The sequence below is a fragment of the Capra hircus genome, chromosome 4, assembly GCF_001704415.2.
Source record: "Capra hircus breed San Clemente chromosome 4, ASM170441v1, whole genome shotgun sequence".
NCBI lineage: Eukaryota > Metazoa > Chordata > Mammalia > Artiodactyla > Bovidae > Capra > Capra hircus.
Genome location: NC_030811.1, coordinates 81785808 through 81806740, shown reverse-complemented (window position 1 = coordinate 81806740; position 20933 = coordinate 81785808). Strand labels below are relative to the sequence as shown.

General features: G+C 37.7%; 1 protein-coding gene across 6 annotated transcripts in view; it reads left to right on the top strand.

Moving 5' to 3' along the window:
* The window catches only part of CACNA2D1 (calcium voltage-gated channel auxiliary subunit alpha2delta 1), a 535456-nt gene that overhangs the window by 394533 nt on the left and 119990 nt on the right, over window positions 1-20933 (top strand). For all 6 annotated transcript variants that reach the window (XM_018047284.1, XM_018047282.1, XM_018047283.1 and 3 more), the window contains exons 8-10: window positions 8990-9059; window positions 14312-14362; window positions 18164-18263. In XM_018047284.1, the coding sequence (XP_017902773.1) occupies window positions 8990-9059; window positions 14312-14362; window positions 18164-18263 (221 nt within the window). The remainder of the gene's footprint in view (window positions 1-8989; window positions 9060-14311; window positions 14363-18163; window positions 18264-20933) is intronic.

Below are 20933 nucleotides of genomic sequence, written 5' to 3'. Positions count from 1 at the left end.
ATTTCATGTGAAGAGTTGACTCATTGGAAAAGACTCTGATGCTGGGAGGGGTTGGGGGCAGGAGGAGAAGGGGACGACAGAGGATGAGATGGCTGGATGGCATCACTGACTCGATGGACGTGAGTCTGAGTGAACTCCGGGAGTTGGTAATGGACAGGGAGGCCTGGCGTGTTGCAATTCATGGGGTCGCGAAGAGTCAGACACGACTGAGTGACTGAACTGAACTGAACTGATAAATGTACACACATTGGCATAAAATAATATATTATTGAAATTCTCACAGGATCCCAATTTATAGAGGTAATTCTATAACCTATTTTTGTTTTCTTTTATATGACCCCATCTCTTAGCCAAGTCTGTCTTATTTTTCACTTACAAGGGTGGAAGAGTTGTTAACTTTGCAGTCAACCATGGGTCCAGTTATTTCACAAGTGAGAGCAGTTAAGTAAGATCCTGATATGAAAATGGGATGTGCTCATAATTTGATGGAGGATAAAATTGTATGTAAAACGTTTGCATCTGTCTGTGTCTGTGCCAAGTCGCTTTAGTCATGCAACCATATGGACTGTAGCCCACCAAGCTACTCTGTCCACGGGATTCTCCAGGCAAGAATACTGGAGTGGGTTGCCATTTCCTTCTCCAGGGGATCTTCCAGACACAGGAAAAATTAAACTTCCTCTCTTAGGTCTCCTGCATGGGCAGGCAGGTTCTTTACCACTATCACCACCTGGAAGCCCTAAATATATGCATAAGTATTGTTAAAAATCTTTAGCTCTTTTTAAGTTCTAAAGTAGCTCATTTTACTCCTTTCTCTTTGATACATTGCTAAATTTGCAATCCATTTTTAGATACATAGGACCATCTTTGATGTGCAGCTCTTGTTGTGTTCAGTATATTCTATTAAGAAAACTTTAAAACACTTGTCAAAATTCAGACTTTTTTTTTTTACACATCTCTCTAATTGTAGCCCTCTTTCCTTTACCCCAAAGTAACCTCTAGTCTGTATATTGTGTTCATCATTTCCACACTTTTTTCATTATCCTTTTACTAACCATGTACAATATATCATTTAATTTTTTATTTTTATTTTTTAATTTTTATTTTTACTTTATTTTACTTTACAATACTGTATTGGTTTTGCCATACATTGACATGAATCCACCACGGGTGTACATGCAATCCCGAACATGAACCCCCCTCCCACCTCCCTCCCCACAACATCCCTCTGGGTCATCCCCATGCACCAGCCCCAAGCATGCTGTATCCTGCATCGGACATAGACTGGTGATTTGATTCTTGCATGATAGTATACATGTTACAATGCCATTCTCTCAAATCATCCCACCCTCTCCCTCTCCCTCTGAGTCCAAAAGTCCGCTATACACATCTGTGTCTTTTTTGCTGTCTTGCATACAGGGTCATCATTGGCATTTTTCTAAATTCTATATATATGTGTTAGTATACTGTATTGATGTTTTTCTTTCTGGCTTGCTTCACTCTGTATAATCGGCTCCAGTTTCATCCATCTCAACAGAACTGATTCAAATGTATTCTTTTTGATGGCTGAGTAATACTCCATTGTGTATATGTACCACAGCTTTCTTATCCATTCATCTGCTGATGGACATCTAGGTTGTTTCCATGTCCTGGCTATTATAAACAGTGCTGCGATGAACATTGGGGTACATGTGTCTCTTTCAATTCTGGTTTCCTCGGTGTGTATGCCCAGCAGTGGGATTGCTGGGTCATATGGCAGTTCTATTTACAATTTTTTAAGGACTCTCCAGACTGTTCTCCATAGTGGCTGTACTAGTTTGCATTCCCACCAACAGTGTAGGACGGTTCCCTTTTCTCCACACCCTCTCCAGCATTTATTGCTTGCAGATTTTTGGATCGCAGCCATTCTGACTGGTGTGAAGTGGTACCTCATTGTGGTTTTGATTTGCATTTCTCTAATAATGAGTGATGTTGAGCATCTTTTCATGTGTTTGTTAGCCATCCGTATGTCTTCTTTGGAGAAATGTCTATTTAGTTCTTTGGCCCATTTTTTGATTGGGTCGTTTATATTTCTGGAATTGAGCTGCATAAGTTGCTTGTATATTTTTGAGATTAGTTGTTTGTCAGTTGTTTCATTTGCTATTATTTTCTCCCATTCAGAAGGCTGTCTTTTCACCTTGCTTATATTTTCCTTTGTTGTGCAGAAGGTTTTCATTTTAATTAGATCCCATTTGTTTATTTTTTCTTTTATTTCCAGAATTCTGGGAGGTGGATCATAGAGGATCCTGCTGTGATTTATGTCGGAGAGTGTTTTGCCTATGTTCTCCTCTAGGAGTTTTATAGTTTCTGGTCTTACATTTAGATCTTTAATCCATTTTGAGTTTATTTTTGTGTGAGGTGTTAGAAAGTGTTCTAGTTTCATTCTTTTACAAGTGGTTGACCAGTTTTCCCAGCACCACTTGTTAAAGAGATTGTCTTTACTCCATTGTATATTCTTGCCTCCTTTGTCAAAGATAAGGTGTCCATATGTGTGTGGATTTATCTCTGGGCTTTCTATTTTGTTCCATTGATCTATATGTCTGTCTTTGTGCCAGTACCATACTGTCAGACAACTTTTTAAGCACTTCTCTCAGATATACCAAATATAAAATTTGTAAGAAATACATCCTTTAGCCCCTTTTTCTAAAAAGATTATTGAGTTATAAAAACCAGAATCTTTTTCCTATAGAATCACAATTTACTTTTATATCACTATTACCACCTAACTGGATTTATTTGCTTACAAAAGTAGAAACTTTTTTCTCTGTCAGAGTTCAGTTTTTCTCTGTCTAGCATATATCTGAAATTATTTTCCAGTAAAATTCTCTTCATGTTTTACTTAATAGAACTTGTTGTGTGCAAGTTTATTTTTGCACTGGAGCTAATAATAACATATGGACCATCTAAATGATTAAGTATGTGTGTACCATTTACTTTATTGAATATTTCATTTAATCTCACAGCTTTTCCTTGTTATCTGCTACTTCTGCTAACAAATAATTCTTGTTAAATGGAAATGTTTTACATGGGCTGTCTGATATATGCAGAATTACCAGCAAATTGCTTTGTAACAAGTGCTTTAATTTTTAAAACTTATGATGATTTATCCTTGGCTGTAATATCTTCAGTTCAGTTCAGTTCAGTCACTCAGTCATGTCTGACTCTTTGCCACCCCATGAATCACAGCACGCCAGGCCTCCCTGTCCATCACCAACGCCCGGAGTTCACTCAGACTCAAGTCCATCGAGTCGGTGATACCATCCAGCCATCTCATCCTCTGTCATCCCCTTCTCCTCCTACCCCCAATCCCTCCCAGCATCTTATATCTGTATGAATTTCCAATGTTTATTTATCTAAATTAGAAAAGTGTTCTGGACATATGACCATTCAGACGTCAAAGGCACTCTCAAACCAATACAATACTATCATTGAACATCAAGTCTAATTTCTTAGAAACAATATTAAAATCTAAAAAGAATTTGATTAAATATGTCAATATACTCAAGTGTAGGTTGGAAGGAGGAAAACATAAGAACTAGCAAAACTGCTGTTTCTGAAGGAACTGAGGTTCCTAAGGATTCAGGTACCAATAGGAGAGAATTTTGCTCTGAAGACGCTCACACCTAGATGAGACAGGAAATGTCTTAAACACATTAACATGCAATGCAAAGAGACATCTAGTATATTTATTAAAAAGTTATCTGGAGTTAACTTAGATTATCACTTCTCTAGTAAAATGTAGCTGTCTGGGATTGTTCGCTAAATGACATCTGGCTCACTTAATGTGGCTTCAGGCCATCCAAAGAATCTAACCTAATCTACATTTTGAGTTTTACCTCTTACTGTACAGTTAAACCTTCTCAATGTACTCCAGATTGTTTTTACCCCCTGTAGTATTTAGTTGGTTTTATTTTTTACAACCTGCCCCATTGTTCCTATCCCTATATGCTTTGATCCCAGAGCCCCATTTCCAGTCATATACAACTTATCCGTAATTCCAAATAGAATACATTTGGCTTTCCCCAGAGAAGTCTTTCTTTGTTTTGTTCTCTCAGAGAACTTGGTTTTTTAATGTAGATTACAACAGCTATCAAATTTTATCTTTCTTCAGAATTTATTTGCAGATGCCCTTTTTAAAAAAGCATGGCAATGTAAGTAACTGCAGGTAAACTCTCTCTGTGTGTGTGTGTGTGTGTGTGTGTGTGTGTGACAGAGAGAAAGAGAAAGAAAGAGAGATCCAAGCAATAGAATGACAGTTGGCTTTTACAGGCATTTTTTAGTATGAGAAAACTTACTTTTTTTGTCTTTCCATGAGACTAAAAATATGAAGTCTTTTTGAATTTTAAAAATGCATTTTAACTTGTTAATTGTACATGCAATTAGATGTCATTCAAAATGGTGTTACCAGAGAATCAGCCTTCAGTTCATCATTTTGTACTTTATTACTTCCTAGCAGAAATGAAAAACTCATACTCTTATTTTTAAGCATATTTACTAGAAAATGGCTCAACCGTGTGCATACTTTTTCAAGAATATTTCAGTATTCTGAGTTAACATATAGCTGAGTGAGTGAGTGAGTGAGTGAGTGAAGTCACTCAGTCGTGTCCAACTCTTTGTGACCCCATGGACTGTAGTCTATCAGGCTCCTCCATCCACAGGATTTTCCAGACAATAGTACTGGAGTGAGTTGCCATTTCCTTCTCCAAACATATAGGTAAACACTTCAAATTAGTGGTTTGATCACTGACATAGCACACCCTAAATGTCATGTAAAGTAGAAATGCCATCCAGTAGATTGAGTCAGAGATACACCCACAGTTCATTTTTTATCAGGATTAAAAAAAAACAAGTGATCATTATCACCATTAATGATGGCCTTCAGAAATGAGATGCCCACATAGTAGGCTTTCATTTCTACTTCTTTATCCTGCCATTCCAAAATCTTATTGGAAAGCCAGAAGAACTTTTAAAATGAGCAACATTTCACTTTTTGCAAGGTTTGTAGAAACTCTGATTTTCTTTTACACAGCGTTCATTAAACCTCGTTATGAAACTGATTGTTCCAGAGATTTGCAATATATGGTTATTATCTTTTTTTTACTATTTGACCTTCCTTCTTCCTGAGCCTATGTAAATAATGTACCATATAAGTACCACAAGGGGATTTTACAATCAACTAATTAGTATCACAGAAGAAAGTACATTATTTAATTTTAACATAATGTAAACTTTGGCAGGGATTAAAGAGGAATTGGCTATAAGTAGAGATAAGTCTAAATAATACAGGAATTCCAGATACAATATTGTATAACTACCACCCGTACGGCAAAAATAGGTAACTGAAGGAAGAGACTTTGGTCCCCAAGTGCCCCTGGACTGAGATGCAGATCCTTTTACAGAGGACATGGTTCTGGCCCATGAAGTGGCAGAGGAGGTACTGCAGTGTCACAGAGTTTGCTGGAAGTTCACCCTCTGAGTTGCAGATGTCTCATCAGCAGCTCTCCACAAAAAAATCCCCGAGGGTACTGCTGGAGAGCCAGACAGCGCTCCATAAGCCTTGTTCTGGAGAAGCTATCCATGAGCTCTGGAGGATACGTATTGCCAGAGCCACACTAGGAAAGCTGCACTTAATGCCAGAGCCTTGGAGCAAACAAACCAGACCAGGATGTAGAAACCCTTTCTCACAATGTCTTTCTTCATCATCTGCTGAGAAAGCTTAAATTGTCCTTGTTAGGTAAAAGAAAAATATTTAAGGGACCAAGAGACATTTTCATAACACAAGTTAAGAGAGTGAATTTGGAGTTAAGAGGGAATAAATGTACAACCAGCCCAGGATTTTACTGAAAGAAGAATGCGATAAATTTGAAGTTATTACAAAGACCCAGACTTGAGGAATTACATAATAGTTGAATATGAACTGAAATGTCTGCCTGTGTGCTTGTTGCTGAATTCTAGCACTACCACAAAAAGGGAAAAAAAAAAGTCATAATTTAGCTCACTAAGTTTCTGCAGATATTAATGGGAATAATTAAACTAAATTTGCCATTTCAGTTGCATACTGTATCAGTACATACTGTTGAGACAGTGCTATATTTAAACTTAGCTGTTTCTTATAAATATGATTAGTTATTTTAAGTGAATAAATATTATGTAGGTGCTAATAGGAAAGCCATTTCACAGTCAAGGAGAGGCTCAGTAATATATATTTTTGACAAATCCTAATTGGCCAAATTATCTTCAGTTCAGTCACTCAGTCGTGTCCGACTCTGCGACCCCATGAATCACAGCACGCCAAGCCTCCCTGTCCATCACCACCTCCCAGAGTTCACTCAGACTCGCGTCCATCAAGTCAGTAATGCCATCCAGCCATCTCATCCTCTGTCATCCCCTTCTCCTCCTGCCCCCAATCCCTCCCAGCATCATAGTCTTTTCCAATGAGTCAACTCATCGCATGAGGTGGCCAAAGTACTGGAGTTTCAGCTTTAGCATCATTCCTTCCAAAGAAATCCCAGGGTTGATCTCCTTCAGAATGGACTGGTTGGATCTCCTTGCAGTCAAAGTGACTCTCAAGAGTCTTCTCCAACACCACGGTTCAAATGCATCAGTTCTTTGGCGCTCAGCCTTCTTCACAGTCCAACTCTCACATCCATACATGACTACTGGAAAAACCTTAACTAGACCGCCTTGACTAGACAGTCCTTTGTTGGCAAAGTAATGTCTCTGCTTTTGAATATACTATCTAGGTTGGTCATAACTTTTCTTCCAAGGAGTAAGCATCATTTGATTTCATGGCTGCAGTCACCATCTGCAGTGATTTTGGAGCCCCCAAAAATAAAGTCTGACACTGTTTCCACTGTTTCCCCATCTATTTCCCATGAAGTGATGAGACCAGATGCCATGATCTTTGTTTTCTGAATGTTGAGCTTTAAGCCAACTAAATTATCTTAGTCAGCTCATAAACATGATTCTCAGAAAAGTTCTACATAATTTTCATCATTTCTCAATAAAGGGCAAAATACATTGAGAGACGTACAGCATATGAAGTATTATTGGGAATTTTCCCAAGAGTTTCCCAAGTGTTCAACGAGAAGAGGACTTCAACATAAAATTATCATCCAATTCATAAGCACTTATTATTCTCCATTGGGTCAAAGAGGTGTGTGTGCATGTGTAAAGCTTTGTAAAGTGTTTTAATTGAAGTAAGTTTTACTTAATTGAAATAGTATAAAATAATTACAGTTTAAAAGCAGTTAAACACACTTTTTTCTATTTATTGCAAAATGATAAAGACTCTGAAACATCTTCAGTTAGTTAATAGAAGATTCTCAAATCTGCACTTGAATTATTTCACATCATTCAAATAAATATCAGGAAAAGTTTTTTTTCAGTGCAGTTATGTTAATTATAGTTTAGATTTTAAGTTATAATTTTAAATGAACTAGCCATTATCAAATATGCCACTCTAATGGCAGAAAGTGAAGAGGAACTAAAGAGCCTCTTGATGATGGTGAAAAAGAAGAGTGGAAAAGATGGCTTAAAACTCAACATTCAAAAAAACAAAGATCATGGCATCCAGTCCCATCACTTCATGGCAAATAGATGGGGAAAAAGTGGAAGCAGTGACAGATTTTATTTTCTTGGGCTGAAAAATCACTGTGCAGAGTGACCTCAGGCATGAAATTAAAAGCCACTTGCTCCTTGGAAGGAAAGTTATGACAGACTTATACAGCGTATTAAAAAGCAAACATATCACTTTGCCAACAAAGGTCCATATAGTCCATATAGTCGTAGCTATGGTTTTTCCAGTAGTTATGTATGGATGAGAGAGCTGGACCATGAAAGATGAGCTCTGAAGAATTGATTACTTTGGAACTGTGGTGCTGGAAAAGATTCTTGAGAATCCCTTGGACAGCCAGGAGATCAAACCAGTCAATCCTAAAGGAAATAATCCCTGAATATTCATTGGAAGGACTGGTGCTAAAGCTCCAATACTTAGGCCATCACATGTGAAGAACTGACTCATTGGAAGAGACCCTGATGCTGGGAAAAACTGAGGGCTTTCCAGCCTTTCTCTTGCTGGAAAGACATGAGTTTGAGCAAACTCAAGGAGATAGTAAAGGACAGGGAAGTCTGGTGTGCTGCAGTCCATGGGGTCACAAAGAATTGGACACAACTCAGTGACTGAACTGAATCTGAAGTTCAGTACTTTGGCTACCTGATTGGAAGAGCCAACTCATCATAGAAGACCCTGATGCTGGGAAAGATTGAGGGTAGGAGGAGAAGTGGGTGACAGAGAATGAGATGGTTGGATAGCATCACTGACTCAATGGACATGAGTTTGAGAAACTCTGGGAGACAGTGAAGGACTGGGAAACCAGGCATGCTGCAGTTCCTAGGGTTGCAAAGAGTTGGACATGACTTAATGACTGAACAGCACAACAACAAGGTTGAAAAATTATGCTGTTTCGTGATAACAGTCCAAGAAAAACAGTCTTTTTATAGACCAAAACAGTATAACATTGAATGAAAATAAAAGGATCGAATAATGTAAAGTGCAATTTTCATTAGTGGCAAATAAATTTTCTGTTAAATTTTTCTGTTAGTAGAGAGGAAAGAAAATGTATATTTTCTGGATACTTGGTGAAACATACTCATGGGCACTCTGAACATCCTTATGCCTTCATTTTATTTCTGAAATAATATGAAAAAAAATGACTTTAGCCACTTTCTTCTGTATTGCTATGTTGTTTTCCATTTAAAAAAGAAAAAGATTAAAGGCATAAAACTCTGGCATCTCCCAGTTTAACATTGCTGTGGATAGGTGGAATGTGTCCTTAGTGCTTTGTAACTTTTAAAAGTATTACTTTCCCAGATAACATCTAATATTTTGGTTTTAATTCTCTACTTTAAATTGAACTTCTCTTGTTATAATTCTTTCTCTCTTTTTTTAAAGCTTCTCCGTGGGTTGATAACAGTAGAACTCCAAACAAGATTGACCTTTATGATGTACGCAGGAGACCATGGTAAGAATGTTTGGATAATAATGAAAAGATGAAAAAGACAAAATAGGTTTTATTTCTTTTTCTTTCTCTCTCTTTTTTTTTTTTTTTTGGTGTAAAAGTTGGAGGGACTCGTTCTATTATTAGTGGCAATCTTGTCTGATTATTATAGAGCTCTAGTGTTTTCTTTTTCTTCTATACATATGCATTTTGTATACACTTCTACTTTTAAAGTTAAATGAAAATGATGAGTTCAGTGGGTACTGATAATGAATATTGTTGAACTGATTCATCAAATGCATTTGATGTGAACTTCCATTAACTTTTTAGTTAATGTCATCTCTAAATCTCTTTTAGCTTTTAGGGATTTCTGTTGAAATACTCCCACTTCCTTGTAGTAGGGCTCTAACAAAGTGTCCAGATGGAGTAGAAGATAGTTTGCCTCTGGCAGTGAATTAATGAGAACTAGCCCCAAGGAAAGAGCTGCCTCTAGTTAAGGACATATTGCTTAGGTTTCATTTATCCAAAAAGAAAGTTTAATTGTTCCATCTAAAGAAAATCATCCTAATATATAAGTAGAAGGATACGAAAAAAAGTCATAATTACACTCATTGGGAAATGATTGTTAAACTTCTTTATTTAATTGATTTTTTTAATGTATGTAACGTGTGGCTATATATTTTTTAATGGCCATGCATGTTATTATACAGTATATTGCTTTGTAAGCTACTATTTCATAGCAATACCTTTGAGTACCTTTTCATAAGGAACACACTTATCGTTTTAAAAGAATGACTAAATGGTAAATAATTTTAAAAATCTTCTATTAATGGACATATCAGATATTTCTCACTTTTTGTTCAGTTCAGTTCAGTCTCTCAGTCGTGTCTGACTCTTTGCAACACCATGAATTACAGCACACTAGGCCTCCCTGTCCATCACAAACTCCTGGAGTTCACTCAGACTCACATTCATCAAGTCCGTGATGCCATCCAGCCATCTCATCCTCTGTCCTCCCCTTCTGCTCCTGCCCCCAATCCCTCCCAGCATCAGAGTCTTTTCCAATGAGTCAACTCTTCGCATGAGGTGGCCAAAGTATTGGAGTTTCAGCTTTAGCATCATTCCTTCCAAAGAAATCCCAGGGCTGATCTCCTTCAGAATGGACTGGTTGGATCTCCTTACAGTCCAAGGGACTCTCAAGAGTCTTCTCCAACACCACACTTCAAAAGCATCAATTCTTTGGCACTCAGCTTTCTTCACAGTCCAAAGCTCACATTCATACATGACCACTGGAAAAACCGTAGCCTTGACTAGATGGACCTTTGTTGGCAAAGTAATGTCTCAGTTTTGAATATGCTGTCTAGGTCGGTCATAACTTTTCTTCCAAGGAGTAAGCATCTTTTAATTTCATGGCTGCAGTCACCATCTGCAGTGATTTTGGAGCCCAAGAAAATAAAGTCTGACACTGTTTCCACTGTTTCCCCATCTATTTCCCGTGACATGATGGGACAAGATGCCATGATCTTCATTTTCTGAACGTTGACCTTTAAGCCAACTTTTCACTCTCCTCTTTCACTTTCATCAAGAGGCTTTTTAGCTCCTCTTTACTTTCTGCCATAAGGGTGGTATCATCTGCATATCTGAGGTTATTGATGTTTCTCCTGGCAATCTTGATTCCAGCTTATGTTTCATCCAGCTTGACGTTTCACATGATATACTATGCATAGAAGTTAAATAGCCAGTGTGACAATATACAGCCTTGACATACTCCTTTTCCTATTTGGAACCAATCTGTTGTTCCATGTCCAGTTCTAACTGTTGCTTCCTGACATGCATATAGGTTTCTCACGAGGCAGGTCAGGTGTTCTGGTATTCCCATCTCTTTCAGAGTTTTCCACAGTTTATTATGATCCACACAGTCAAAGGCTTTGGCATAGTCAAAAAGCAGAAACAGATGTTTTTCTGGAACTCCCTTGCTTTTTCCATGATCCAGCGGATGTTGGTAATTTGATGTCTGGTTCCTCTGCCTTTTCTAAAACCAGCTCGAACATCTGGACGTTTGCAGTTTACATATTGCTGAAGCCTGGCTTGGAGAATTCTGAGCATTACTTTACTAACATGTAAGATGAGTGCGATTGTGCGGTAGTTTGAGCATTCTTTTGCATTGCCTTTCTTTGGGATTGGAATAAAAACTGACCTTTTCTAGTACTGTGGCCACTGCTGAGTTTTCCAAATCTGCTGGCATATTGAGTGCAGCACTTTCACAGCATCGTCTTTCAGGATTTGAAATAGCTCCACTGGAATTCCATCACCTCCACTAGCTTTATTCATAGTGATGTTTTCTAAAGCCCACTTGACTTCACATCCCAGGATATCTGGCTCTAGGTGAGGGATCACACCATCATGATTATCTTGGTCGTGAAGATCATTTTTGTACAGTTCTTCTGTGTATTCTTGCCACCTCTTCTTAATATCTTCTGCTTCTGTTAGGTCCATACCATTTCTACCCTTTATCGAGCCCATCTTTGCATGAAATGTTCCCTTGGTATCTCTAATTTTCTTGAAGTGATCTCTCGTCTTTCCCATTCTGTTATTTGCCTCTATTTCTTTGCATTGATCACTGAGGAAGGCTTCTTATCTCTTCTTGCTATTCTTTGGAACTCTGCATTCAGACGCTTTCATCTTTCCTTTTCTCCTTTGCTTTTCACTTCTCTTCTTTTCACAGCTATTTGTAAGGCCTACTCAGACAGCCATTTTGCTTTTTGGCATTTCTTTTCCATGGGGATGGTCTTGACCCCTGTCTCTTGTACAATGTCACGAACCTCTGTCGATAGTTCATCAGACACTCTATCTATCAGATCTAGTCCCTTAAATCTATTTCTCACTTCCACTATATAATCATAAGGGATTTGATTTAGGTCATACCTGAATGGTCTAGTGGTTTTCCCTAATTTCTTCAATTTAAGTCTGAATTTGGCAATAAGGAGCTTATGATCTAAGCCACAGTCAGCTCCCGGTCTTGTTTTTGCTGACTGTATAGAGCTTTTCCATCTTTGTCTGCAAAGAATATATTCAATCTGATTTTGGTGTTGACCATCTGGTGATGTCCATGTGTAGAGTCTTCTCTTGTGTTGTTGGAAGAGGGTGTTTGCTATGACCAGTGCATTTTCTGGCAAAACTCTATTTTCTTTGCCCTGCTTCATTCCGTACTCCAAGGCCAAATTTGCCTGTTACTCCAGGTGTTTCTTGACTTCCTACTTTTGCATTCCAGTCCCCTATAATGAAAAGGACATCTTTTGGGGGTGTTATTTCTAAAAGGTCTTGTAGGTCTTTATGGAACCGTTCAACTTGAGCTTCTTCAGCATTACTTGTTGGGGCATAGACTTGAATTACGGTGATATTGAATGGTTTGTCTTTGAAATGAACAGAGATCATTCTTTCATTTTTGAGATTGCATCCAAGTACTGCATTTCAGACTCTTTTGTTGACCATGATGGCTACTCCATTTCTTCTAAGGGATTCCCACCCGCAGTAGTAGATATAATGGTCATCTGAGTTAAATTCATCCATTCCAGTCTATTTTAGTTGGCTGATTCCTAGAATGTCGACGTTCACTCTTGCCGTCTCCTGTTTGACCAATTCCAATTTGCCTTGATTCATGGACCTGACATTCCAGGTTCCTATGCAATATTGCTCTTTACAGCATTGGACCTTGCTTCTGTCACCAGTCACATCCACACCTGGGTATTGTTTTTGCTTTGGCTCCATCCCTTCATTCTTCTAGAGTTATTTCTCCACTGATCTCCAGTAGCATATTGGGCACCTACTGCGCTGGGCAGTTCCTCTTTCAGTATCCTATCATTTTGCCTTTTCATACTGTTCATGGGGTTCTCAAGGCAAGAATACTGAAGTGGTTTGCTATTCCCTTCTCCAGTGGACCACATTGTGTCAGACCTCCTGACCATGCCCGCCTGTCTTGGGTGACCCCACAGGGCATGGCTTATTTTCACTGAGCTAGACAAGGCTGTGGTCCTAGTGTGATTAGATTGACTAGTTTTCTGTGATTATGTTTTCAGTGTGTCTGCCTTCTGATGCCCTCTTGCAACACCTGCCATCTTACTTGGGTTTCTCTTACCTTGGACATGGTGTTAGGATTCAGACAAATTCTAAGATGCATAGTGGTCCATTCAAAGAAATATATTTTAAATATATATTTAAATATATATTTAATATATTTTTAAATGCTCTGTTAAATGTCCTAGTAGTAATTTACATTAATACCAGCCATGTATAATATTACCAGATGCTATTCATCCACATATTATTCTTGTTAATATTTCTCCAGGTTAATCCTGAATAGTTACTAACTGTGCTGAATGTTGTCTGAAAGCTAATTGACAAGTTATCTGGCAAGCTTCTGAGAAGTTAGATTTAGAGTGATGGACAATAAGTAGAACACTGAGTTCAGACTCAGGTCTTTTTGTTAGGGAAGGCAGGCCCCTAGTTCCCATCAGTCTACAGCCAGGCACGATGTGCTTTGGGGATTATTTACCTTTAATTAACTTTATGTCTACAGTGACTAAGCTATTCTCCTAGAGTTTCTTTTCATACACAGAGTTTCTGAATCTATAGGATTGGGGCTTAGTGTGATAATCAACATTTTGTACTGACTCTCCAGGTGACTTTTAGATACTGTAAAGTTTGAAAACCACTACTTGAAATTCTTAGAAATAACATTATATATTGCTCTGTTTCTAATTACTTTATTGTCTCTTTGTATTTCCCTTAATTTGATACTGCTTTTTCACTTTTCTAGACTACCTATTTATTTTTGTGGGAATTTTGTGTGTGTGTATTTAAATTAATGACATAATCTTATTATTTATTTTTGTTATTATTCCTTAGAGTGAATTTTGAAAACTGTGGTCAGCAAAATGGAATTTAGGATAACTTTTTTCCACCCTTAGGGAAATACTCTTCCAGAAGTTAATTTCTTATACTCCTAGTATTAAAGCACATCTCTTTTTCCTTTGTTATCAATACCTTTAAAACATACTTTAAATATTATACCTCTAATATCTCTATTATGTTAAATATTGTGTTTTTAAGTTGATGTTGCAGGATCATGAGTTAAATAGTTTATCTACCCAGATAGGAAGGACATAGGGTCATGCTTGGAAAATGTCTCAGATCAGTAAATAGCAATTCAACAAATATCAGTGTTTGAGATTTTACAAGAGAAAAAAAAAATACTCATATGAGTGTATTTGTTTCAGGTACATCCAAGGAGCTGCATCTCCTAAAGACATGCTTATTCTGGTTGATGTGTAAGTAGTTAAACATTACATTATTTTTTATATACTGAGAATATAGGAAGGGTTTTTGGTAGTAGTAATAGTTTAAGACTAGAAATAGGTGGGGAAGAAAAAAACCAATTATAATTATTTTGACTCTGTCTATATGCAGACAAAGAAATCAAATTAAGACAATAACAAAACAAACAAAAATTCTCTTGTTGAAAATGAGAGGAATCTTTGTCAGAATTAAAAATTATGACTTTGTTCTGAAGTCTAAGCTTTTTGAAAAATTATTAATTTGCTTCCAGCTTTTTGCTTGTTAAACAGTATTAAAGTACATGGTTGCTGAAACCAATCAGTTTCTGCTACCAAAAATGTAGAATTGTTTAGATGGCACTTAGTCACTATTGATCCAAATATCTTTTAGGGATTGGTCACAAAATAGATTACTACTAGACATATTACATGTCCATACTGGAACTTTCTCAAGGGAAATGCTGAAATACAAGAAAAAGATTCATTAGTTTTTATATTGGTTATTTATTTGTCACATTGCTTCAAGTTAAGCATGTGTGTATAATCTTCCAATAAGATTGAAATTGAAATTTGAAACTGTAGAACATAGAGAAGACAGTTTCCTGCCATGAAGATTCAGTTTTTAAGAGCAATACTACAGAATTAAAAACATGAGGTATAAAAGCTTTTATTATTTTCCCTGAGAGAAAAAGATTATATCCTCATCTGTTCTTACTTCCCTGGTGGTGCAAAAAGAATTTGCTTGCAGTGCAGGAGACTTGAGTTCAATCCCTGCGTCAGGAAGACCCCCTGGAGAAGGGAATGGCAACCCACTCCAATATTCTTGCCTGGAGAATTCCATGGACAGAGTATCCTGGCAGGTACAGTCCATGGAGTTAGAGAGATTTCGACATGACTGAGCAACTAACACTTTCACTTTCATCTGTTCTTTGCCACTGGAGGTAACAAAATTTCATGTTTTATAGGCAACTAAATTCATTTCACAGGATATTGTCAGCATTTGAAAATTTTTCCATTATAACCTGAAGTAAACAAGTTTAAAATCTTATAATCTTGCCTGAGAAAGAGATGATAAATGACATCAACAAATATAACTTAAATTTAAATTTAATTTCATTTGTTAAAATGAGTTTAAACTTCATCTTTTTAAATTAAATTATTGTAGATTTTGTACATTTGCTAATCCTTGATAGTCTTCTGTAAATATAAATTTAAATAGGAATGCAATATGTTGTAATCCTATCGGATATATGCTAATGTCCAGGCATAATTTCTTATATTAAAATATTTAGAATGCATAAAGTCTACTGAAGTTAAAAATAAATGTACATGAGGTTGTAATTTCAAAAAATTATTTCAACTTAACTAAACTGAGAGTATCTTATATGCAATATGATGATATAGAGACAAAGATTATTAAGACACAGTTCCTCCTCTCAAAGATGATTCAAATGTATTAGTGAAATGAAACCATATTCACAAATAACTTAAAACAATTATAGAAAGTGCGAGATATAAAGTATGACACGGCACTGAAGGCATACATAGATGAGAGAGCACATTTCAATTTGAAGTGTCAGGAAAGACTTCATTAAGGAGATAAAATTAGAATTGAATCCTTATAGCTAAGATTTAACAAGGCAGGCATGGAAGGGAGAGAAAAGAGAGGAGTTTCAGGTGGGAGAATTGACAGAAGCAAAGGGGCATTGTTGAGAACATATAGAGGGACTGTATAGAAGGTGGAGGTAGGAGAGAGAGAAGACAATGAAACTTTCTGAATGCAGGCTTTTAAGATTCTTGGATGTTTTGTAGGTAACTATTCTGTAGGTAAGGCTTCCCTGGTGGCTCAGTGGTAAAGAATCTGCCTGCTCTCAGGAGACACAGGTTCACTTCCTGGGTCGGGAAGAATTCCCTGGAGAAGGAAATAGCAACCCACTCCAGTATTCTTGCCTGGGAAATCCCATGTACAGAGATCCTACGGGCTACAGTCCATAGGGTTGGAGAGTTGCCAGATATGACTTAGTGATTAAACAGCAACATTTTATAGGTAACAGAGGTGGGTGAAGATATGCTGCCAGAATTTTCACCTGTTAGCACGGGGCAGGCAATGGCACCCCACTCCAGTACTCTTGCCTGGAAAATCCCATGGACGGAGGAGCCTGGTGGGCTGCAGTCCATGGGGTTGCTAAGAGTCAGACAGGACTGAGCGACTTCACTTTCACTTTTTACTTTCATGCACTGGAGAAGGCAATGGCACCCCACTCCAGTACTCTTGCCTGGAGAATCCCAGGGACGGGGGAGCCTGGTGGGCTGCCGTCTATGGGGTCGCAAAGAGTCGGACACGACTGAAGCGACTTAGCAGCAGCAGCAGCAGCAGCAGCAGCACAGGGCAGAGAAGGAACTAAGAGATGAATGGTTGTTACTCTGGCTCTGGATCTTGAGGTGGTAAACACATAAGCTAGAATGGAAAGAGGATGGAGAGAATACTGTAAAGTACAATGAATAACAGAAGTTGTCTGAATGGGAAGCAAAGTTGAGAGGGAGAATGAAATTGAATGACTGAGATCTAGTGTGGTTGATATCAAGGGCATATGTAGGAAAGAAAAATAAGTTTTGGGACTAATGTGTCATTGTGGACATTGAACCCATAGTCATTTAACAGCTAGAAAAATAAAACTGGGGAAAAGTTAGGAGCTGCAAAAGTGAATACAAAAGATACAGAAGTGAAAGTTAATTGCCCAGTGGCTAGAAAAGATTGAAGGCAAAAGGAGAAGGGGGCGGCAGACGATGAGATGGTTAGATAGCATCGCCAATTCAATTGACATGAATTTGAGGAAACTCCAGGAAGATAGTGAAAGATAGGGGAGCCTGGCATGCTGTATTCCATGGGGTCGCAAAGAGTTGGACATGACTTAGTAAATGAAAAACAGCAACAAATTGCCTGGAGATGTACCACACAAATAGGTGAGGTCATCCAGGATCATAAAATATATAAAGACAAGATAAATGATGACTAAATCCCTGAGAATATCTACTTTAGGAATAAAACAAGGCATTGTCTTTACAAATCTATTATCAAATTCTTATGCTGCTATATAATAATTGTTTAATCAAGTCAAATAGTGGGCTCTTAGAGCAATGACTGCATTATGTTAACCTCTGTAGCCCTCACTTCTAAATTGGCTAATGGAGCTGATACTCAGTATATATTTCTCGAAAAAGTGAATATTCAATGAGTATCTGTAGTTTCTTAAAATTATCACTTGAAATGTAATTTTCATCCTTGTAATTAGAAATAAATACATTCTGATGCTTGTAGCAAAGAAAGACCAAATTTCTTGTAATTTATTTCTGCTGCTGCTGCTAAGTCACTTCAGTTGTGTCCGACTCTGTGCGACCCCATAGACAGTAGCCTACCAGGCTTCGCTGTCCCTGGGATTCTCCAGGCAAGAACACTGGAGTGGGTTGCCATTTCCTTCTCCAGTGCATGAAAGTGAAAGGGAAGTTGCTCAGTCGTGTCCAACTCTTAGCGACCCCATGGACTGCAGCCAACCAGGCTCCTCCGCCCATGGGATTTCCCAGGCAAGAGTACTGGAGAGGGATGCCATTGCCTTCTCCGAATTTATTTCTACTTGCCATCAAAAGTAGGACTTTTTCTAGTACTGATATTTTAAAGACAAAATTATGTTAATATTATATAGTGTCAGTGCATAAGTTGCATTTCTTTAGGGTGTCTCATGTTGACTAAATGCATAATCATTAACATGTGTGGATCCGTTTTTTGTTTTAAAATAGGAGCGGGAGTGTTAGTGGATTGACACTTAAACTGATCCGAACATCTGTCTCCGAAATGTTGGAAACCCTCTCAGATGACGATTTTGTGAATGTAGCTTCAGTAAGTATATGATGATTGCATTTTTGTTGAGTTAAATCTAGAATTTTTATCTCTCTCTGATTTTACGTGTCTGATTGTGTTTTGTCACAGATAGGCTGAGATATTTCTAGTCCTATTACAAGACTGTCTTACTAAGCTGTTCTCTCTTGTTACTCATTCTCCTATACTTTCACACCAAGGTCCTTTCTCAGTGTTTGTGCCCATGAGACAAATGATTAAAGCAATGAATATGAAGGGAAAACATTATATATATATTCTCCTTAACTCAGAGGAGCTTAAAAAGCTGACATGCACCCCTGTACTCATTGATGTCATTTTAACTCCCAATAAATATTGACTTTGCAGTATAATTGTATGACTCTTTTCTGTTCATTATAATTCTCAACTTTCACACTGGACATATGTCCATAATGTAGTATATTTTTAAAGTTTATTTTTTATTATTATTAACATGAGAACTAATAGATGTTTGAATGTGCTTTCTTAAAAGTCTTATTTCCAGGAACCATTTTAGACCTTCCTCTCATAAGTAGAGAGCTTTGAATTCTGAAGCAAATAAAGCAGGACAGAATGAATGTTACTACATCTCATTTTAATTCATAGTATTTTGGCAGAAAATTTCATGACTGTGCACTGGTTGATTTAATTTCATGTTTGAAGTGGTTGTATTCATAGAGGTGAAAGTAAAAGAAGAAGTAAGTGTGGTGAGGTCGTTTTGTATTGAACATAAGAGAAGGGCTCTGCCTCTGAAACCACGTGGGAGGAAGTTAAAGCAGGTGGTTTACAGTCAGTTTACTCCCTTCACTGGAAGGGCATCCACTGGAAGAAAAACGTAGAGGAACTGAGTTAATCTCGTCAACCAGAGCCTCAAGTAGCTAGATAAATTGTTTACTAAGGGGAAGACAAATTACTTTGAAAGTGCTTTTAGCGGAATATCCCTAGCTAAGGGTAACATAGGGCTTCCCTTGTGACTAAGCTGGTAAAGGATCTGCCTGCAACGTGGGAGACCTGAGTTCAATCCCTGTGTTGGGAAGATCCCCTGGGGAAGGGAAAGGCTACCTATCCAGTATTCTGGCCTGGGCAATTCCATGGACTGTATAGTCCACGGGTCTGCAAAGAGTCAGACGCAACTGAGAGACTTTCACACACAAGGGTAACATAAATAGAACTCAAGATCAGTGTGGCAATATGGCTTTAAAAATACCTAGTAGATAGTATATCACTCTGGGTAATAAACTGGAAACATTTCATGATTTAAATACTCCCACTATACAAGGAACCCTGCAAACCTCTTTTGAAACTTATTTCATCTGGCCCCAGAAGAGTGTCTTCAATACAGTAAAAGAAGATCTGGTCTATTAGTTTTCTAAGGCCACTTAACCAGAATGACGCAGACTGGGTGGCTTAAACTGAAGAAGTTTTTCTCTCACGGTTCTAGAGAGTGGAAGTCCAAGGCTGTGGTGCCAGCAGGGTCAGTTTCTCCTGAGGCCACTGTCTTGGCTTGCAAGCTGCTGCCCTCTTGCTGCCACTTCCTTTGGTCATCCCTCTGTGCAGGCTGATTTCTCTTCTTATAAGGACACCAATGATATTGGTGTCAGATGCTCTTACCCTGATGGTCTCATTTTTTTTTCCATGTGTCCCCTCCCTCTTTTTTAAAAATTTATCTGTTCTTTAACTGAAGGAAGATTGCTTTACAGAATTTTGTTGTTTTTTGTCACCTCATTTTAAAAAAATTACCTATGGTTACTATTACATTTGGAGATAGTAGGGATTAGGACTTCAGCACAGGAATTTGAGAGGGAGACAGTTCAGCTCGTTAACACCGAGGAACTGCCCTCCATGCCCAGTTCTTTCTATGTTTTATCTGAGCTTTTAGCAGTCCTTTAGCTTATCCAAGAAAGTATTATTCATTCAGTCATGTCCAGCTCTTTGAGACCCCATGGACTATAGCCTGCTAGGGTCCTCTGTCCATAGACTTCTCCAGGCAAGAATGCTGGAATCACTATTCCCTTCTCCAGAGGACCTTCCCAACCTAGGAATCGAAACCAGGTTTCCTGCATTGTAGGCAGATTCTTTACCTTCTGAGTGACCAGGGAAACCCTAGCTTGTTTATATCCTTGATATTATTAGTAAAGTTTGATACTGCGTAAGAGCTCTGATTAATGTTAGTCTGATTTTACAACCTGACTCCGTGTGTTAGCTCATAACATATTCAACCAAATGTGTACAAGTAAAATGTAATGGTCAGTCTGTGAAATAAATTGATTAGAGAAGGTAATCAATTAGTTTAATTTATACATAAACATATTTATTATAACTGCATTGAAAAGGTTGCTAACAAAATGTTATGTTTGGCATAGCAATAGAGGAAATTGTAAAAACATTAAAATCAGTTCAGATTTGGCATATCAAATGAAATTTATATAAAACCAGCTGCCATTAAACATGATTAATGTCTCAATATGGCATATTCCTGACTCTTATTCATGGATTCCAGTGTAAATGGATTTATTTGTGACATGATCCCAAGAAACACAACCAATTAAAGGAAATGAGACAAGGAAAGGAAGGAAACCAATTAAAGAAATTAAAAGGAACTCAATCCTGCTGAGGAACTCTAGAAGCTGTATAGTATATGAACTGTTATTCTGCCTCGAGGTCATGTGAACT